Here is a 19099-nt window from a genome sequence, read left to right as displayed (position 1 = left end):
CCTGTCGCCGAACGATCCCTCGACGAACCCCTTCCCTGCGCACAAGTTCCACGGAGCCTAGCAAACTTCGTGTGAGTGTATCCAGAGCTCTGTCCGGGTTCGAGTCCTGCAGGTTTATTTTCCCGTCGCCGAAAACCCATTGCGACGTACTCTCGTGTTTTGCGTCTTCCTGTCGCCGAAAACCCCTTGCGATGTACTCTCGTGCCCTGCAGGTTCGAGTTTTGTTTTGTTTTGTTTTGTTTTGTCTGTAACTGAAACTCAAGCAAGTTTTCCTGCCTGCACCGCGACCATCCACGGTGTAAGTAAAATCATCTTTAATCAACCGCTAAGCATCCGTGCCTAATTCTAGTCCGCCGGCCTGCATTCCCCGACCCGTGTGCCAGGCTGCTGGCCACAGCCCGCCGCGTGCCCCCGAGGGCCTCGGACCGCTCCCGGCCCACACATACTTAAACTTCACAAACAGCCCTCTTGCAGACCAATAGGCACAATGCTTAAAACATCAAAAACACTCTAACTTGCCACAGGTAAAGCAAAGGGGGAGGGGTGCTGTCCATGTCCTACCCCTGCAACTATAGGAAGGAGCTATTAAATAATTCAAACCACTGCTAGGTGTCCAGCTCTCTGCAGCAAGGGAGAAAAGTTGTTCTTCCTTTTCTTTTGGCAGCACTTCATATATTTAAAGGCTGCTATCATGTGCCCTTTCAATTGCCTTTGCTGTAAGATAAGCATGCTCTTTTCTCTCAACCTCTTGTCTTTTATGGCTTTCTTCCAAATCCTTATCACTATATATTGCCCCCTTTGAGACCCTAATTTCTTTGCATGCTCTTTTTAAAATGTGGAACCCAGAACTGCACACAATACTTAACCAGGACTGAGTAGATTAGTACTAGTCACCTCCCATGTTATACACTTTATAGTCCTGTTTATTCAGCCCAAAATTGTTCACCTTTTTTGAAGTTGCATCAGATTGCTGAGTCTGCGATCCCACAACCCCAAGTGCTGCTACCCAGCCAGTTATCATCCATTCTGTATTTGTCCTTCTGATTATTCTTCCTAAGGTTTATCACCTTGCATTTGCCTTGATTAAACTTCATCCTGTTGTCTGAAACTCAGTTTTTCCATGTGTCAAGCTCTTCATGAATTCTATTCCTGCCTTCCCAGTTTCATCTGCAGATTTGTGCAGAAAGCTTTCTATTCCAATATCCAAATAATTAATAAACATGTCGAACAGCACTGGATCCTAGACAAACCTCTGAGGGACTCAACTGGAGACTTCCTGCCATTCCAACATGGATCCATATATAATTAATTGTTGTTTACGGCTATTAAGCCAGTTGTTTATCCAGCTCATAGTAGCTTTGTCTGGTCCATGTTTCTCCAATTTCTTTTGAAAAGATGCATGTGAGACTTTGTCAAAAGCCTTACTGAAATCCAAGTACCCTTTATCCACTGCATTCCCTTCATCCTCCCAACCAGCTGTCTTGTTGAAGAAAGAAATCAAACTTGTTTGGCATGATTTCTTAACAAATTTATGCAGGCTGCTTGTGATCGGATTTTCTTCTTCCACATGCTTACAAATGGACTTTATAATATTCTTCAGTAACTCCTGAGTATTGAAGTCTGATTAACTGGTCCATACTTCCCTGGGTCTTTTTGCCTTTTTGAAAGGGTGGCACTATGTTGGCTCCTTTTTAGTCCTCCAGTACTTTGCTTGTCTTCCATAACTTGGTAAAAAAAATTGTTTGCAAGTGCTTTGAGACCCTGTCTACCAGTTCCTTCAGTATTCTGGGATGAAATTCATCAGGCCCTGCTGATTTTTGATTCTTTCAGACCAGACAAAAACTCTGGTTTTTCTTGTTTATCATTACCCCCCAGCCTTGCTTATATAATTTTTTTAATTAATTGTCTGGTTTGAAGCTTATTTTTAGTGGGGGGAGACTGAGGCAAATAGATGTTGAGCATGTCTTCCTTCTTTCCATCTTCTGTAAAGAGATCATCCTGGCTATTTAGCCATGGACCCACAACATCCAAAGCCTTCATGTTGACAACACCTTAGCCATATTAACCTCCATGATGTGATGGTCTCTACCTTAGCCTTTATCATAAACAGGCAGGATTTATGAGAACATTTTCTGTGCTCCAAACGTAATCCTCCTACCTAGAGCTTCAGGCCTAACTTACTCAGTATAATTCCAAGCAGTATTGTTGGTACCCACGTGGATATGCAGGAAAAGGGTATTGGTCTGAGGAACAGAAGAACTCTGCCAGTCTCTATGTCCATGTCTTGAATCTGGGCTCCAGGCAAACAGGGCCTCAAATCTGGATGATAAATGTCTGCTTCTGGCCTTATTCTCCATCTAACACCTGCAGTCACCTGCATTTCACATTCATATGTGCATGGCCAATGAGTAACCTACTGTGCAAGCTTAGTCTTATGTGGCAATAGTTCAGGTGAAGTAAAATTGTTGCCTGGGTGTAAGTAGCAAAAATGCCACTTACGTGGCTAGAAAGCTGCCATTTGGACACAAAGGGAAATAGAATTCCACTCTTCTTAAAACACAATACATAAATAGGGCTGTTTACAGTTGACCTTTAAACAGGTTTGATTAGGCTCCATTTCTGAAAATTAAATATAAATGTTATATAGTTTGCAGAAATATGTATATTTCAGTTATTTACCAAACCATCTGTATCATTACTTTTTTACCTTGCTAGATATTAAGTTTTTTTCCTCACTCTTTAGATGATTCAGTACAAGAAAGAAATAAATGAAATATCAATAACTGCTACAAATGAAGCTACCCTTGAAATAATGCTGAATAAAATAATAGATCTTTGGAACAAAACTGATTTCCATTTATCTCCTCACTATTTTGAAGCTTCAACTATCATGATTATTTCATCAGCTGAAGATACAATAGCTCAGTTAGAAGACTCTCAAGTAACAATTTCAACAATTAAGGGCTCCTGCTATGTTGGACCAATTAAGGTAAAGGTTACTCACCATTTGCAAATGTCTATAGAATATTTTAAGTGTTGCAGAAGTAATAGGTGAATAGGTGATTTTTTTGTTAAGGATTATGTTAATCTTTATTCATTGGTATTCATTTCAGATGACACCCCTCCATATGCATAGTAGCAAGATACATATTTGTAATAGAAAGGAAGTTTTAATTGAAAACTTGAATGTGCTTTCCAGAATAAAATTTGCAAGTGGTGTGTACAGTTGAAATAATAGAATACTTTATTGCCTTTTTTAAAATCACATTGAAAACCTACCTGGAAATCCCTTGTAAAAGTTTTCATTCCTATGTGTGTGATGCTGTAAGGAGTTGGGACTAGTTACAAGGATCATCAAAGATCTCAGAAGTTCTATCAATATAGTATTATGTAATACTATGCACTGTTGTGGTTTTATTTGATTACCTTTATGCTAAATGTTTTGTCAGCATTTGAGAACTCGTGAACTCATGTTTAAGTTTTATTTAGTTATTAATAAGATTTTGTGTGTGAGGGAGTTATTTTATTTTGATAGAACTTTGCATAGTTCTTTATGTTCAATTCTGTCAAAAGAGAAAAGAAGCTAGGTCCTTTCAGGGCAGGAATTAAACAGAAAAAAGATTTAGGGAAAACTAATTTAGATTCTAAAGCACCCATCTCTTCTTTAGCTTTCTGTTCTCGTTTGCATGACATTTTATGCCTGAATTTGTCTAGTCAGAATGATGGCACTAAGAGAGAGTGAGAGTGTGTGTGTGTGTGTGTGTGTGATGTAGCATAGTTGTAGTAGTAAAGATAAACGGTGATGGGCATGAATGAGCATTTTACTGGGCCAGACAGATTGAAGGAAAGGATTGATTTTTATTGTATAGTGTAGAAACAAACTATAAATGTTGCAGGGAACAATGTTTGGGTGTACGCAGAAAGAAAAAAAGATTAATTTTAGGTATGTTAAACATAAGTTTTATCAAGACCTCCAGAAAGATGTCAGGGAGAGCAGCTGTGATGCAGGACTAAAGGAAAAACGGGAAATGTCAAGTCTGGAGAACATTATCTGTAAATCATCAATTTAGAGATGTTAACTGAAGTTGTATGAGTAGATGAAGTCACCAAAATCACATAGAGGAAAAACAGAAAAGGATAAAAGAAAAAGTAAAAGCTTTGTGACACTCAGAAAGGGGTAGAGAGAAAAAGGAACCTTACAGAAATCACAGGTGCTAAAATGGAAAAAGTACTGAATACAGAGTAAGTTATGAAGTCCTTAATTCAGTCATGATATCAGATACATGAGTTTCTTTACTGAGTCTTCCCATTCTCTAATATTATGCAGTGTGCTTGAATTGTAGAGAGACTATCAGTTGCATAGGGTGTTTATCTGATTTTAATTTTTCTTTGTGAAATAATTAATCCTGTGTGTGAAGTAAATCAGGATGCATATTTTCTAACTTTACTCTGGTATTATTGGATTGTTATGTAACCTAAGTTTTTATTTTTAAATGCTTGTTCATACACATTTTTACTTTGGGTGTTCACATGTCTCAAGTGCTCAAGTCTGGAGTCTTTCCAGTATCCATACAGCATGGATCTAGTGTATAAAGGGCAATATGTGATTCTAGTTCCTCAGTTCCTCTCATCTGTCTTGGGGCAGGCAGTCTTGAGATGAGATATTCTCTTGGCTAACCCAGACAGCGTTTTACATGAAGCTGTTCTCAGTACCTTCCCCACCTCTTTTTACTACTTTTTCTTCTTATTTCTTCCAGAAGTAGGAAGCAGGGTGGTGGTAGTTGTTGTTCTCACTTTTTCCTGGTCTTCAATATTTATTTTAGTGAGACATTAAGTCTCCTATGTGGCTCTTCTAGCTAAGTGAGTTTCATAGACTTTCATAGACATTTGGGCTGGAAGGGACCCCAGAGGATCATTGAGTCCAGCCCCCCCTGCCCCAGGGGCAGGAAGTCAGCTGGGATCATAGGATCCCAGCAAGATAATATTTGAGGTTTCATTTTCTTCCCCAACCCCCACCACACTTTGGCCAGACCTTTCCTTTGACTTGCCAGAGTTTCCTCCAGGCCACTTGGATTCAAGCTTTGTAGCTATGTTCCTCCTGCAGCAAGGCTATGCCTGCTTCAGGCAAACATTTTAAGTGACTCTTTTTATTAGGGAATCCCTATCCTTGGGAAATGTAGTGTTTTAAGTTGTTCACCAGGAAGGAGGGCAAAGCTAGTTTCCAGGTTATCTCCTAGGTAAACTATATGGTCACCCTCTAATAACTGGAGTGCAGGACTAAGTTGGATGCTAATGATACAGGGCTGCATGGTCCCTCTCGAGAAGACCATCCTGTCACGGGATGGGGTCCTCAGGGGTGGCCATGATACCCCTAGGGCTCCTTAACCATGTCACTCCTGCCCAATGGGCACCCTCTTTCTTGCCTGCCACGTTTGGTGTACTATAGTAAATAGGGAGGCTGTCCTCAAGTTGTATTTTGGGCACAGTCCTGATGGACCCCACTGAACCCTGTGGGTTCCTGGACCCCTTTTGGGTTCTGCTCCAAAATGAATGCCTCTTAGGACACCCTCAGCCTTATGGGCTACATGCGTGGCTCCAAACCACTCCTTTACCATGCCCCAAGCCTCATAGATGGCATTCACATGTTGTCTCTCCAAGGCCTTAGTTCACCTTGGTCTCCAGTCATCGCCAGGCTCTCCTCTCTGCAACCCCATCTCTCTCGGTGCCCCTTGGCACTGGGGGTCTGTGCACCCCAAATACTGTGCCCACACTGGCACTGGGGGTCCCCACGCTATAGTGGGCCCCCAATGAGGCCGCCTCCTTCCCCAATAGCCTCAGCCCAATTCTTCAGTCTTATAAGACAGCAACCAAAATATAAGCCCCTGGGCTATAACATAACACAAAAAGCTCGGTGTGTGCTCTGCCCCTGTAAAAGAATCAAACTTCTACCCTGGCACTAAGTACCTTGTAGGCAAGGGAAACTGGTGAGCTCCTGGAGCCCCATTAGCCCCAAGTGCAGCACATTGGGCAGCTGCAGCATCTCTGGGCAATTCCTCCCTAGAGGCTCCTTCCCCTTTGACTGCTGGCAGTGAACTGCCTCTCTAGTCCCAGCCCTGGGGTTTATATGTGCCCAGGGCTCTGCCTCTTCCGGTCAGCTGACCAACTGCAGGTAAAGGCTAATTCCCTCCTTAGGCCTGCTGCCACAGTAACCTGCACCTGTGGGGTTCCTGCCTGACTGCTAGGGCTCTCTCCCTAGGCAGTTTCTGCAACACATCCTTGTCATCAATAGTACAGAAGTTCTACTCCAGTGAACACAGATCTAATGTCAAGTAAATGACCAGGCATCTGCAGCTTGCCACTGGATAGTTACAAGCTATAGGTCAGGAGTCAGAAGGAGGGATTCAGACTGCAGCCATGAGGTAGTGGGAGGGTCACAAACCATCAGTGAGGAAGCAGGGACCTGGGCAGAAGACAGGAACTAGGAACCAAAGGGCAAGAGCCATCCTGTTTAGCTTTCTGGGTGCAGAAAGGGCTGCTGCTTCTAAGCAGGTAGCCTTGCCCATACAGGTAGTTAGAACCATCTGGAAATAGGTTGCTGGCAGGCAAGCCGACTTGGGTAACCAGAGTTAGCTAGGGGCTAATTAACCTAGCTGCTGTGCTGACTCTTGACACAGTATACCTAAGATGCAATTTACTGGTTAGGTCATCTTTAGTGACGTGGCTACAGGTTTATTCAGTTAATGGTGTGATAAAACCAGGAATACCCGACAAAATTATTACACAAAACATGTAATAACTTTGTAGCTGGTTCCTATCATGCCTTTAATTGAACATATGGACAGTGCTCCCAGTCTCCAAGGAATGGCTCCCATGTGCTTCAAAGACTGGAAGCTGATCAAGGCTCCGTCAACTGATTGGAGCTTTCAGCCATGAGAATGCACAGTGCATCCCCAGGGCTGGAAACTCTGATCAACTGATGATAAGGCTCCCAACCACAGGAGTGAAAATTGCTGGTGCAGGGGGAGCCTGAGATTGTGATCCCAGGTTCCCCCTGCACTAGCAATATGGCATGATGGGATCTGATGCTCAGTATCAGACTCGCACCTCCTGCCATGCAGAATTCTGCCTTTTTAATGTCTGTCAGTGGCCCTAGAAATTCCTGCTCTAGGGTTCCTTAAGGAGACTCTTTTCACTAGTTCTTCGTCCCTCCTGTTTGTGTCCCAGTGTGGATCCTGACAAGGATTGGCACTGTCCACTTCCATGGTGTGTTGTAAATGCAAGGGTAAGGGCCCAAAGTACTCCTTAGCTTCCCTTTTGCTACCTAGTCATCATGGGTCTGATTGAGAACTTTTGCAGTGAAACTTGTTCCTCCACTGAGGCATAGTGCACTACAATGGACTCCTGCTATTCTCATGACCTCCATTGGGGTTCAATTCACAATACTGAGCAGCTTGGTGATCCAGACAGAACTGGACTCTCTGTGGACTCTGATTGCAGATCCTTCAGTAACAGCAGCTCTGATTCCAGTTGTGGGACCATCTCCAATTTGAGGCCCTTTTATGCTGCCAGTGGGAGGTGGAGGTCTCCTCACCAAACACTTTCTTCAAATCCTGTGAATCACTGTCATTTGGGATTACACTTATCATTTTGCCTTTTACTAGTTCTATGGAAACTCTTCCAGGGGAGAAGAGATGTAGCTCTAGGCTACCACCTTGTGTCTCCTGATTTGCAGGTTCATGGTCTTGGTATCCTTTTTCTGCCACGGACCTTCTGCTTGGAGATGAAGCCTGAAACAGACTAGTTACCTATGATCCCATTAGTCTTTTTTCAACATCGCAGAGCCGTCCTGCTTATTAATGGGTCTGATCTCCCTTGAATGTAAAGAACACTCTGCCAGTTTCCCGCCCAAATGCAGGGGAGGCTGGACCTGATTAACTGTAAGGTCCCTTCCAGCCCCTAACAACTATGAAACTTAGAGGGGTTGCCTGACCCTAACCACTGTCTTTCTCCTCTTGTGTTGATGAGGCAGTTGTTCCTCCTCCAACATCATGGATGAATGACTTCTTATGCTTCCAGGACCGTGAGATTGGTGCCTTATGCCTTCCAAATTCTTGTGGAGAAAATTGAAGACTTTTTTATGAATAGTTTTGCAGATATCTTGCATCCTATCTTTACCAAATAAATTATCCTTCCCTGTCAAATGAGACCATAATAAACCCTGCAAGAATTATGTGGTAAATGCCTATCACCCCTGCCCTGCCCTGATTATATATAATGTTGACAAACGTTGTCAAGTGCCTTCCCAGGATGTGAAATTTTTCTGTACTCCACCTACAGCTTACACGTTGGTCATTGTAAGAGACAAAAAGGAAAATTTGTTTTTTAATAGCTCAAAACACAAACAGCTGAAGACCCTGGATTTGATACTATACACCTGGTAGTACTAACGGGTTCCAAGCCAACCATCAAAATCTGTTGGCTCAACATAGCTTTATATTTTGTGAGTGCCTGGCATTTTTTTTCTGTCAAACTTTTGCCAGGCTCCAGAAAATTAATTGCTACCTTGCTTGAAGAAAGACATTTGGTGATGAAAACCATACTTCAAGCAGCTCTTATAAAGATATTTGAGATTTGGCAGTTATGACCCTGAGACGTTTATTCTGGCTCTGTGGAAATACAGGATATTCTAAAGGGCTTCCCTTTGAAGGGGCAGAGATATTCTACTGTAAATAGATGAAGCTCTGCACACTAGGGCGATGTGAAGCTTCGAGTGCTGATTCAGTTTGGAGAAGATTCAACCCAGTTCAGTGGCCGAATCTCTGAATCCAAATCAAATCAGGGGATCAATTAAAAGGTCCAAATCAATTCAAAGCTCTCCAAATCGATTCAGAGAGCTTCGGCGATTCGGGCAGTCCCCGCCTGCTGTAGCAGGGAGCTGGACCTGGACTCTGAGCTGGTAAGTAGGGGGTGAGCCCCAGCTCCCGGCCCTTTAAAAAAAAAAACAATCCCCTACTCACCAGGTGCTGCCCAGCCAGGGGGTGATCTCTGCTGCCCCACACTGTCCCACACTGCATGGGGGGGCTCTGCCATGAGCCCCCCCCATGACTGTCCTGCCCGCCCCAGCTCCTGGCCTTTTAGTAAAAAAACCCAAAAATAACCCCTGGACTCACTGGCTGCTGCAGTGGCCTCGGGGCTTCTGGGGGCTCATGCAGAGCCCCCACACTCCCCAGCTGCAGGAGTGGCGATTGGGGCCTCTGGGTGCTTGTGGGGCCACATGGCATGGGGCAGTGGGGGGCAGCAGGGATCGCTCCCCCCCCACCCCCCCGGCAGTATCTGGTGAGCGGGGGATTTTTTTTTTCAAAGACCTGGGAGCTGGGGCAGGCAGGGCAGCCATTGAGGGCAGGTGGGAAATGGGGGCTGTGTGATTTGGAGATTTAGCTGATTCAGCAGCAGCCAAATCTCAGAATCAGATTCGGCCAAATCGATTTGGGAGAGTGATTCAAATCACTATCCCCAAAATTGGCCGAATTCGAAGCAAAATAGCAGCTGCTTCACACAGGCCTACTGCATACCATCAAAGATTTCAAGGATACCCTCTGCTTCTTAGGGATTAACACACCTGCCCTAAAGAAGAAGCATAAATGTCACCCATACACTAGCTGGAAACCACTCTAGAAGCTCTGTTCTGTCCCATCCCTTATGCACTATTTTCCAGGGCCCCTAAGGAAATGCCAGCACTTTCACAAGAAGAAGCAGTCTTCTCCTGCAGCTTTTTTTAGAAGCAGAGATAGCCTTAGGGTACAATTGAGAGATGTATTGCACTCCCCAAGGCCCCACCATTTCCTATATTCCTTTGGAAACCACTTGTCCCGTGCCTCTCAGAGAACAGGCTATTTCAGTATAGGCTCTGTGGTTTTGACGCTATAAGAGCTAGCTGTGTCATCCAGTTTAGTATGGTCCTTGCTCCTAGTGCTCCTTCTCTGTTTCTTTTCAGGGATCTTTCATGCAAGACTTAGCTTAAACAGTGCATTTTTTCCCTTTGAGCCTTAGAGTTAATACAGGAAGTTACTGCATTGTACTGAAGAAATAGATATTACAATGACTGGATTTTGGTCCCCAAAAGAAAAGGAGGACAGCATATCATCTTGGACTTAAAGCTAAACTCCTTTATTTGGAAGCTTACGTTCAGAATTGTTGTTAGCTATTATTATTTCATTCTTGCAGCCAGGGCATTTGTTTGCATCTCTTGACCTACAGGATCCTTATATTCACAGCACCTTCATGTGCTTCCCACAGCAGATACCTCCACTTTGTGGTAGAGCAAGACAGTTATTAAAATAGTGTCTTACTACCCTGTCTTTTGACTTCCTCAAGAGCTTTCACTGAGGCTTGCAGCTGTGGCCGTCTACAAGAAGAATATCAAAACTTACCTTTTCCTAAACAACTAGTTCCTCCTAAGACATGGCGGGAAACCTCCAGTACACAGTTTCATATTCTAGACCAGGGTAGGCAATGTTTTTTTGGCCCAAGTGCCAAAAAAACCATAATGTCTACCTTGGAAGGTGCCGGAGTGCCGGCATGCCAGAAAAAACAAAATGAGGGCGGGGGCCGGGGGGGTACATGGCAGGACACACCGCATATTGGTATATTTAATAATCATAAATGTTGCCTTTGTTGTTGTGTATTCCCTTTTTGGTGAGCATGTTGAATGAGATAGAGAGAAAAAAGAGACACATAAGAGAAAGAGGAGAGAGAGAGAAAGAAAGAAAAGGGAGAGCAGAGAGTGAACCAGACACAAGCACACAGAGAACCACGTGGACAAACAGAGAGCCAGAACACACTCAGAACAGATACGTGCACACACATCCGGAATCAGACGTGTGTACACACACAGGTAGACAGACACATAGAACCAGATGCGCAGGTGCATGGAGCCAGGCTCCTGGGCCACTGGACAAAGTCTGACCTAACAATGCCTGGTCCCGCCAGAGCCCCTGTGCTTCCCTGGGGAGCCAGCCCCTGGGCTGCAGCACAGCTGGCCAAAGACACAGCCTGCCCATCAGCCCAACCACTCACCCACCCAGCACAGCTAAGCCCACAAAAGTTGCAGTGCTCCTGGCAAGGGGCAGCGCCAGCTTCATCCTGGTGGGGGGCTGGGTCGGGGCTGGGCTCATAACAGGTGGGAGTTAGGCAGGTTCAGCTGCAAGCCCTGCTGCAAGCAGCCTGGGCTCTGTGGTTGGCAGCAGCTACCAGAGCCTGAGCTGGATGCAGCCGGGAGGCTGCAAACAGCTGCTCCAGGCTCCGGCATTAGCTCCATACCGGCAGGTGCATGTGCTCCACGGAGTGGACAGTGGGGATAGGGCCTGAGGCAGCATAGCCCTCCCACTGTCTGCTCTGAGGTGCATGTGCAGTCGCTGCCAGCATGGAGCTGATGCCAGGGCTATGGAGCCCAGCGCACCTGTTTGCAGCCTGCCTGCTGCCAGGCTGGCTACAAACAGGTGCACTGAGCTCTGGAGCCCAGTTATTAGTTCTATGCTGGCAGCGAGGAAGACGCCAAGGTTTTACTGACTCAGGCCCCTCCCACACCGTCCATTCCGAGGCGCATGCACTCCCCCTGGTATGGAGCTGATGCCAGAGTCCAGAGCAGATATTTGCAGCCTCCTGGCTGCAACTGGCCCAGGGTCCGGGTAGCTGCTGCCAAGTACAGCTTGCAGCAGGGCTTGCAGCTTCCCAGCTGCCTGCTGGAAGCAGCCCAGGCTTTGTGGCTGGCAGCAGCTGGTGGTGGTGGTGGTGTGCTGAGCAAAATGGCCTCGTGTGCTGTGCTCGGCACATGTGCTGGGGGTTGCTGACCCCTGTTCTAGACCTAAATGTGAATACTCCAAAATCAAACCCAGTTCCAGTTCAGAGACTTAAGTTTATAGGGTCCACTTCAGGCTCTCTGTCTATAAGAACTTACCTTCCTTAAGACTGAGTCGCTATGGCCTTCTCATCTCCTGGTGAAGGTCAATTAGACAGCAACAGTCAGAACTTACTTCCTCACATCCATTAGTGACAATGGCAACAAACATCTTCCTGCTACAGTGGGAGGTATGATGAGTATGACTGATCTTCAGGTCCAAGACATCTACTCTAATGTAAGAATGAGGCTTCATATTACTGTCTTATCTCAAGTTGATTTCCAGAGTATGACTTATGATGACTTACATCAATGACAAGAACACCTCTGCCCTAGCCCTTTCTCTCCCTCCCTGAAAGGTAGTCAGCTTCTGGAATAGGTATTTCAGTTGCCAAATAGAATTCTAAGTACTGTACCTCCCAGGCATTTTTTTACATGTGCTCTGGGATGCAGTGCCGGGCGCTTTAATTAGCATGCCATGCTAATTAAAAGTGCCTGTGCATCACATGTATCAGCATCTTTGTGCTGAAAAAATGGTGGTGGGGCACTTTGAACTAAAGGTCATTGAACATGTTTTATTTCAGAGCACTCTGCTGCCATTTTTTCAGCATGGGGATGCACAGGGATGCTGATACATGAGATGTGGAAGGCTGCCAGAGCACGTCAATTTCCATGCTCCAGCAGACTCAATTAATTGAGTCTGCTCCGATATGCTGGATTTCCAGTGTGTCAGAGCAGGCTCCTTGCATGTCTATAGGAGTCCTAGGATATCTAACTGGACAGCCTCAGTAGGTACATCTCCTTGCATTAGCCATCTATGTGCACACACCCATTCATATCAGCAGTAGAGTAGATTTGCTTGCTTGGATATTCTTATCCATAGGAAGAAAGACCTAGCTAGATTAACTTGCTGGCTAAGTGGACTATATTTTTAGCCTAAAGTTATGCCAGTTCTTTTTTCCCCCTTCCAGAGGCTTTCAGTCTAACTATCTTGGAATACCAACTGAAGCATGGCAACTTATCCCTCATCTCTGCCAAAGAATACTTTGCTGTCCCTTCAGCAGTAGTGTAACGAGGGGGTAGTGATTGGAGCGCCAGCTGTGAGCGCTGACCCTGAGCCTGAGCACTCTAGCATCCAATAACACCTCTTGCATTTCAGCTCATCACTCTCCCATAGAATACTCTCTCATCTCCCACCTGGGAGTAGTAAAGGGCCTAACCAAGGTATTCCCCTAGTGAGAGAACCAAGTCATGTCATGTCTGCATTACAAACTTACTATACCAAGCAGAAGCATGTACAAATGTGCTTCGCTGCTTTCTGTCTGCTGCCTTTTGAACTGGGAGCAGGGTAGCTGCATTGCTGCAGTTCTGCAAATAAGCTTATTATCATATGGGCAGTCTAATTGGCGCAAACTCTAGGCACATCTATATGTGAAATTAATGCAAAGCAATAAACTCGAGCAGTTCACACTGGAGTTTATTGCCCCCAAGCACCGTGTTTACACGTGTGCCTGGGACCACATCATGTTGAGCCAGGTCAGAGCAGGCCCGGCTAGCAAGGGATCCCAGGAGGTCAACCTACCAGCCCAGGGCTTTTCCAACCCGGCTCAACATGCTGCAGAGGGTCTGGCTGGGGCACGGAGGTGTTCCAGTTTGGGGTTAGCTGGCAGGCAGCCCCCACACTGAAGTGACCTAGCCAGCCCCGTCAGTGTCTAAATGTGCATTGTGGCATGCTAAATAACCCCTCCATAGGATAGTACTTGTGTTGACAAGTACTAATCTACAGCAGCATTTATTAGTTTACTGCAGCGTAATAGGGCAGTGTGGCCTAATAAGGCCACATGTGTAGATGCTGAGACTTTACTGCGGAGCTAATTAGTCTACTCAGTAAATGTCTCATGTAGATGCACCTCTTAGTCCTACAGAAGCACCATATGAATTTATATGCTGCTTCTGGTTCAGGAGACAGCCTCCAAGGAGAAACGTGGCATGTTTTGAGGATGCTGCCACCTAACTCAGTAAATTCACAGTGTAGACTTATTCCCAGTCCCCCAGTAAGATAGAAACCTAATATGCACAGCCTAGATGGGCAAACCATTTCAACTCGGGCACAACTATATGTGTTAGATTTGAGGAGAGCTGTGTCCTTTTCCTTGTCCAGGACCAAGTCTTTCTAGAATTCTCCTTATCTATTAATTTCCATTGTTAAAATATCAAAAGGCACAATTAGCATAAAGGCTAATTGAATCTTTTACTGTGTCGAAGTTTGCTACAAGGTTGCTAAAGAGGACCCACTGAAAGGGATCAGAGCTCACTCCACCAGAGTTGAGGGAACTTTGGTTACTATGAAATGTCTATTCTGAATGTTTTTAAAACAGCCACCTGGAGTCTTACACACACTTTTCTAAGAACTACACCACTGTGGAAGCTTAGGGCATATGTTTGGGTTGGTGACAGTCATGCAATCACTACATGAGGAGCACATTCCACCCTTTTTGCCCTCCTTACAAAGCATGAGGAGAGGCAGGAAACACACACACTGTATGGATACTGCTAGGGCAAGAAGGTCTGAGCTTAAGCATGGGACACATGTATACCAGCAGTGGAATGTATGTATGAATGGACCAAGTAACTTGAATAACTACAGCTACTGGTAAATAACTTTTTTTTTCAATGTTCCTGCTTTTCTGTTAATTTCTAAGGAGTCAAATATGTATTGGTTTAGTCTCCATTTAGTTTGCAACTGCAAACAGAGTTAATTTCTAGTTCCTAGGACTGATGGACTGTTAATAAAATATGCAGAACTTATTGTATGTGTACTAATACATTGAAAGAAAACTAGTTATGCTGACTAGGTGGTTTTAGGATAGCACTACAGAACATCTTGGTCACCTTTTTTTTTTTTTTTAAAGCAAGGATAGACAAAGACATTTTTGTTAGATGGTATTTAGAAATAGGTTTGCAGTATTTGACTTCAGTGAGAATAACTTGTAAGGAGACCAGGATCCAGGTCCAAAATATATATTATTACAGGTAAAGCTACATTCTAGTTTATGCCAGTGCCCTGAAGTGAAATATATACTTCTCACTTGACTGGAAAAAATGATATAAACCAATAAACATATACAATATTTTAGTAGCTTCTTTTCAGACTTAAATAATCAGTTCCTAATGAAGTACTGAGTATCCTCTCAAATTTGTATAAAGTGCATAGAAACCTTTTATTTAATAAATGCTAGGGCCTACTTAAACTCTATAAAAATGGAGGTTCAGAGTCCCTTGGTAACATCTTTCAGATAATAAGAACTTCCCCCAAATGTAGATGTTACTATAATAATAAAATATTATATTTTATCTGGTAGAATCTTGTGGATGGATGGGATCGTAAGTTGAATCTTTTTGCTCACACTCTGGAGGAATGGTTACTCTGTCAAAGGAACTGGATTTATCTTGAACCAATCTTTCATTCTGCAGAAATACAAAGGTAATAATGCATGCATGTCACAGTCATTTTATCAAAACAAGGAATCAAGTCCTCAGTAGTGTTTTAAGCCAGTAAGAAACAACGACTAATGCTCAGTGGAGGACTCCTAGGCATAAATACCTAGGTATGTAGACTTCTGTTGAAGCATACAGCTCTGTGAATGGTTAATTGCTTTGTAGCTGCTCTGGTGCTGTATATGTTAGTATATGAGTTCAAGAGTGTGAATCTGGAAAGCAATATAAAGTGTGTAAGAAAAAGATCTTAAAGTAAATTGACAAATACAAATCAGAATGAAAAACATTTTGTTATTGCATTCTAGAAATTGATTTCTAATATTATCTGTGATTTAAATAGGCAGCTTCCAGAAGAAGCAACTCTTTTCTCTCAGGTCAATAACAAATGGAAAGAGATCATGGTACATACAGAGGAAGACCCAAATGCTCTTAGGGCAGCTACAGCTGCAGGAGTCCTTGAGATGCTGCAGACCAACAATGCACATCTTGAGAAAATACAGAAGTCAATTGAGGTAAAACCACACCAGGGTTTTGAATATCCCCAGCTGCTTCTTATCCACTAGACCAAGCTATAAGCCTTTGTTTTTGTGACAAAGTCCATATATTCATGAAGCGTTATTGAATTGCGGCTGAGTGAGATATTTTGAGATGCTTAACAATACATGTTGTTTTCAGAGGACAAACCTATTAATGTCCTTTTCAATGTAACTTATTATAGATGCATTTAACCTTCTAGATAAGGCCTAATGAAGTGATAAATCACTTACCAGAGTAATTAAACTTCAGTTTACTCTTATGTTTATACCAGTGTAGCATAAGATAATATTTCTGTCAATTAATAAAGAAGTTGGCTTGGATTTTACTGTACACCAGAGTAGTAGAAAAGGTTCTGTTGTATCACAAATGAGCAGTAATATCTTACAGAAGGATCTGTTTTTGCACTGACAATGGCAGCTCAATCTGATAGCTTTTTTTCTTGTTTTTGTAGGAAACTGCATCTGCCCCAGATTTTCAGTCCATATACTTTTAGTCAAATCCTCATTTTTTTGAAATGTTAAGTCTTTCAATTTTTGTGGCTCTTCTAATACACAAATTGGAGAATTTAGAAACTCAGAAATTTGTCCATGATGGAAGCTGAAACAGTTCTGGAGCTGCAGCCTTCATGAGGGGAATTCCTAGGCCTTCTAAATGCTGGATACTGTAAGGGAAGAGAGGCAGGGGACAAATCAGTCTAATAAACCATGCATACTCTCTCTGGTAGCATCTGCTCGACCACTGTGAGATGCAATATACTGAGCTAAATAGATCTTTGGTCAGAGCCAGTATGACATTTTTTTCTTATTTTGGTTCTTTGGTCTACAGTTGTGAAATTATATCAAAAATGAATAAAAAGGGAAGCATGTATTTTTATTTTAAGTTAAATGTTTTCTGCAACAGTAAGCTGGCAGAGAAATAATGTATGTTGGCTCTTTCCATTGTCTGATGTTCTGTGCAAAGCGTTTTTATCATCAGAGCTGCCATCTCTGCTAGGATGAAATTTGTAGGATCATAGAAGGACTAGAAGGGACCTCATAAGATCATCCAGTCTAGGCCCCTGCTCAAGACAGGAACTTCCCTGACAAAACCATCCCAGCCAAGTGTCTGACCATCCTGCTTTTGAATATTTCCAAGGATGGAGATGTCACAGTTTCTCTAGATAATGGGTTCTAATGCTTGACCACCCTCATAGTCAGAAAGTTCCTCCTAATCGCCAACCTAAATTTCATCTGCTACAGCTTGAGACCATTGCTCCTAGTTCTGTCTCTTTCAGCTACAGAGAAAAACCCATCTCCATCCTTTCTAACCATGCTTCAGGTATTTGAAGACTTATCAAATTCCCCTTCATTCTTCTCTTCAGGCTAAATGTCTATATTTCTTTTGGTTTTTCCTCATAAGTCTTGCTTCTCAGGCATTTAATGATTTTTGTCACTCTGCTCTGGACTCTCTCCAGGCTCTCTACATTCTTCTTGAGCTGTGGAACCCAAAACTGGACACAGTAGTCCAGGTGAGGCCTCACCAGTGCTAAATAGAAGGAAAATCACTTCCTTTGATTTTTCAAGTGATATTTTGGTTAATATAATCCAGTAGGCTGTTGATCTCATTTTACAAAAAGAGCAACACTGTTGGCTTATATTCAGTTTATGTTCTACTTTAAGCCCCGGACCCTTTTCTGCAGTACTGCAGCCTAGCCAGTCATTCTCCAGTCTTTATTTGTGCATGTCATTATTCTGTCCCAAGTGCAGGAGTGTGCGCTTGCCCTTGTTTAATCTCACCTGATTGTGGACCATTTCTCCAGTCTATCATGGTCATTCTGGATACTAGCTCTACTCTCCAGTGTGTGCAGTCCCATTTGGCTTGCGTCATCCACAGACTTGCTAAGTATGCACTCGATCCCATCATAGATTCATAGGTGTTAGGGTCAGAAGGGACCTCAATAGATCATCGAGTCCAACCCCCTGCATAGGCAGGAAAGAGGGCTGGGTTCAGATGACCCCAGCTAGATGCTTATCTAACCTCCCCTTGAAGACCCCCAGGGTAGGGGAGAGCACCACCTCCCTTGGGAGCCCATTCCAGACCTTGGCCACTCTAAGTCATTATCTAAGTCATTAATGAAGATGTTGAACAATACTGGCCCCAGGACAGACCCCTGGGGAACCCCACTTGATACCTCCCAGCTAGGCATTGAGCCATGGATCATTGTGCTCAGCAAGTAGTCATCAATCCATCTTACAGTACTTTCATCTGGCCTGTATTTTCTTAGCTTATTAATGAGACTGTTGTGGGAGACTGTCAGAAACTGTGCTAAAGTCAGGATATTTCACATCCACTGGTCTTCCTCCATCCACAGAGCCTGTTATCTTTATTACAGAAGGAAATCAGGTTGGCCAGACCCAACTTGCACTTGATGTTCATGCTGGTTCCTGATTCCCTGGTTCATCTCTTGGTGCTTCAGAGTAGATTTCTTGAGGAGCTGCTACATGATCTTTCCAGGTGTCAAGGCTTGTAGTACATTGGTTTTGTTGTGCAGTGATTGCTGTAATGATGAGCTTTGTGACTTGGTGGAGGAGACAAGGGTACATAATATTAGGCAACTTAACTTTTCATTTTGTCATTTTTGTAGTTTTGCTTTACGTATTTCTTATACATACGGACCATAACTGATCTGACTTCTTGTGGATCACTAAATATTATGCTGCCATTAGACAGGAGTAACCAAACCATATGCATTTGCTTCTTGAGGAGGAGCTTTTATTTGTTTGTCTTCATGATGTAAAAACTGAGAGTGAACTGGGGACAGAGGATTTTTTATTTGCATGGATCCCAGGGGTTATGTTCGGCTTGTTTCCAGTAGCCAGGCAAACCTTCATAGTTTCATAGTAGCTAGGGTTAGGAGGGACCTGAACAGATCATCTAGCCTGCCCCCCTGCCACAGGCAGGAATGAATGCTGGGTTCACAAGACCCCAGACAGGTGATCGTCCAACCTCCTCTTGAATTTGCCCAAGGTAGGGGCGAGGACCACTTCCCTAGGAAGTTGGTTCCAGATTTTGGCCACCCTAACTGTAAAATATTGCCTTCTGATCTCCAACCTAAACCTATTCTCCATCAGCTTATGACCATTGTTCCTCATCACCCCAGGTGGTGCTGGGGAGAAAAGAGCTCTGCCT

At 43.8% G+C, this 19099-nt stretch overlaps 1 protein-coding gene across 1 annotated transcript in view; it reads left to right on the top strand.

Moving 5' to 3' along the window:
- LOC106722754 (dynein heavy chain 6, axonemal-like) overlaps positions 1-19099 on the top strand; it is a gene marked incomplete at its 3' end in the record, with an annotated part of 89220 nt that overhangs the window by 2286 nt on the left and 67835 nt on the right. The window contains exons 2-4 of the mRNA XM_014524540.2: positions 2880-2989; positions 15259-15380; positions 15735-15906. Of these exons, the coding sequence (XP_014380026.2) occupies positions 2891-2989; positions 15259-15380; positions 15735-15906 (393 nt within the window). The remainder of the gene's footprint in view (positions 1-2879; positions 2990-15258; positions 15381-15734; positions 15907-19099) is intronic.

The sequence above is a fragment of the Alligator sinensis genome, unplaced genomic scaffold (genome assembly GCF_000455745.1).
Source record: "Alligator sinensis unplaced genomic scaffold, ASM45574v1 scaffold753_1, whole genome shotgun sequence".
Classification (NCBI taxonomy): Eukaryota; Metazoa; Chordata; order Crocodylia; family Alligatoridae; genus Alligator; species Alligator sinensis.
This window is presented reverse-complemented; position numbering and strand designations above follow the sequence as displayed.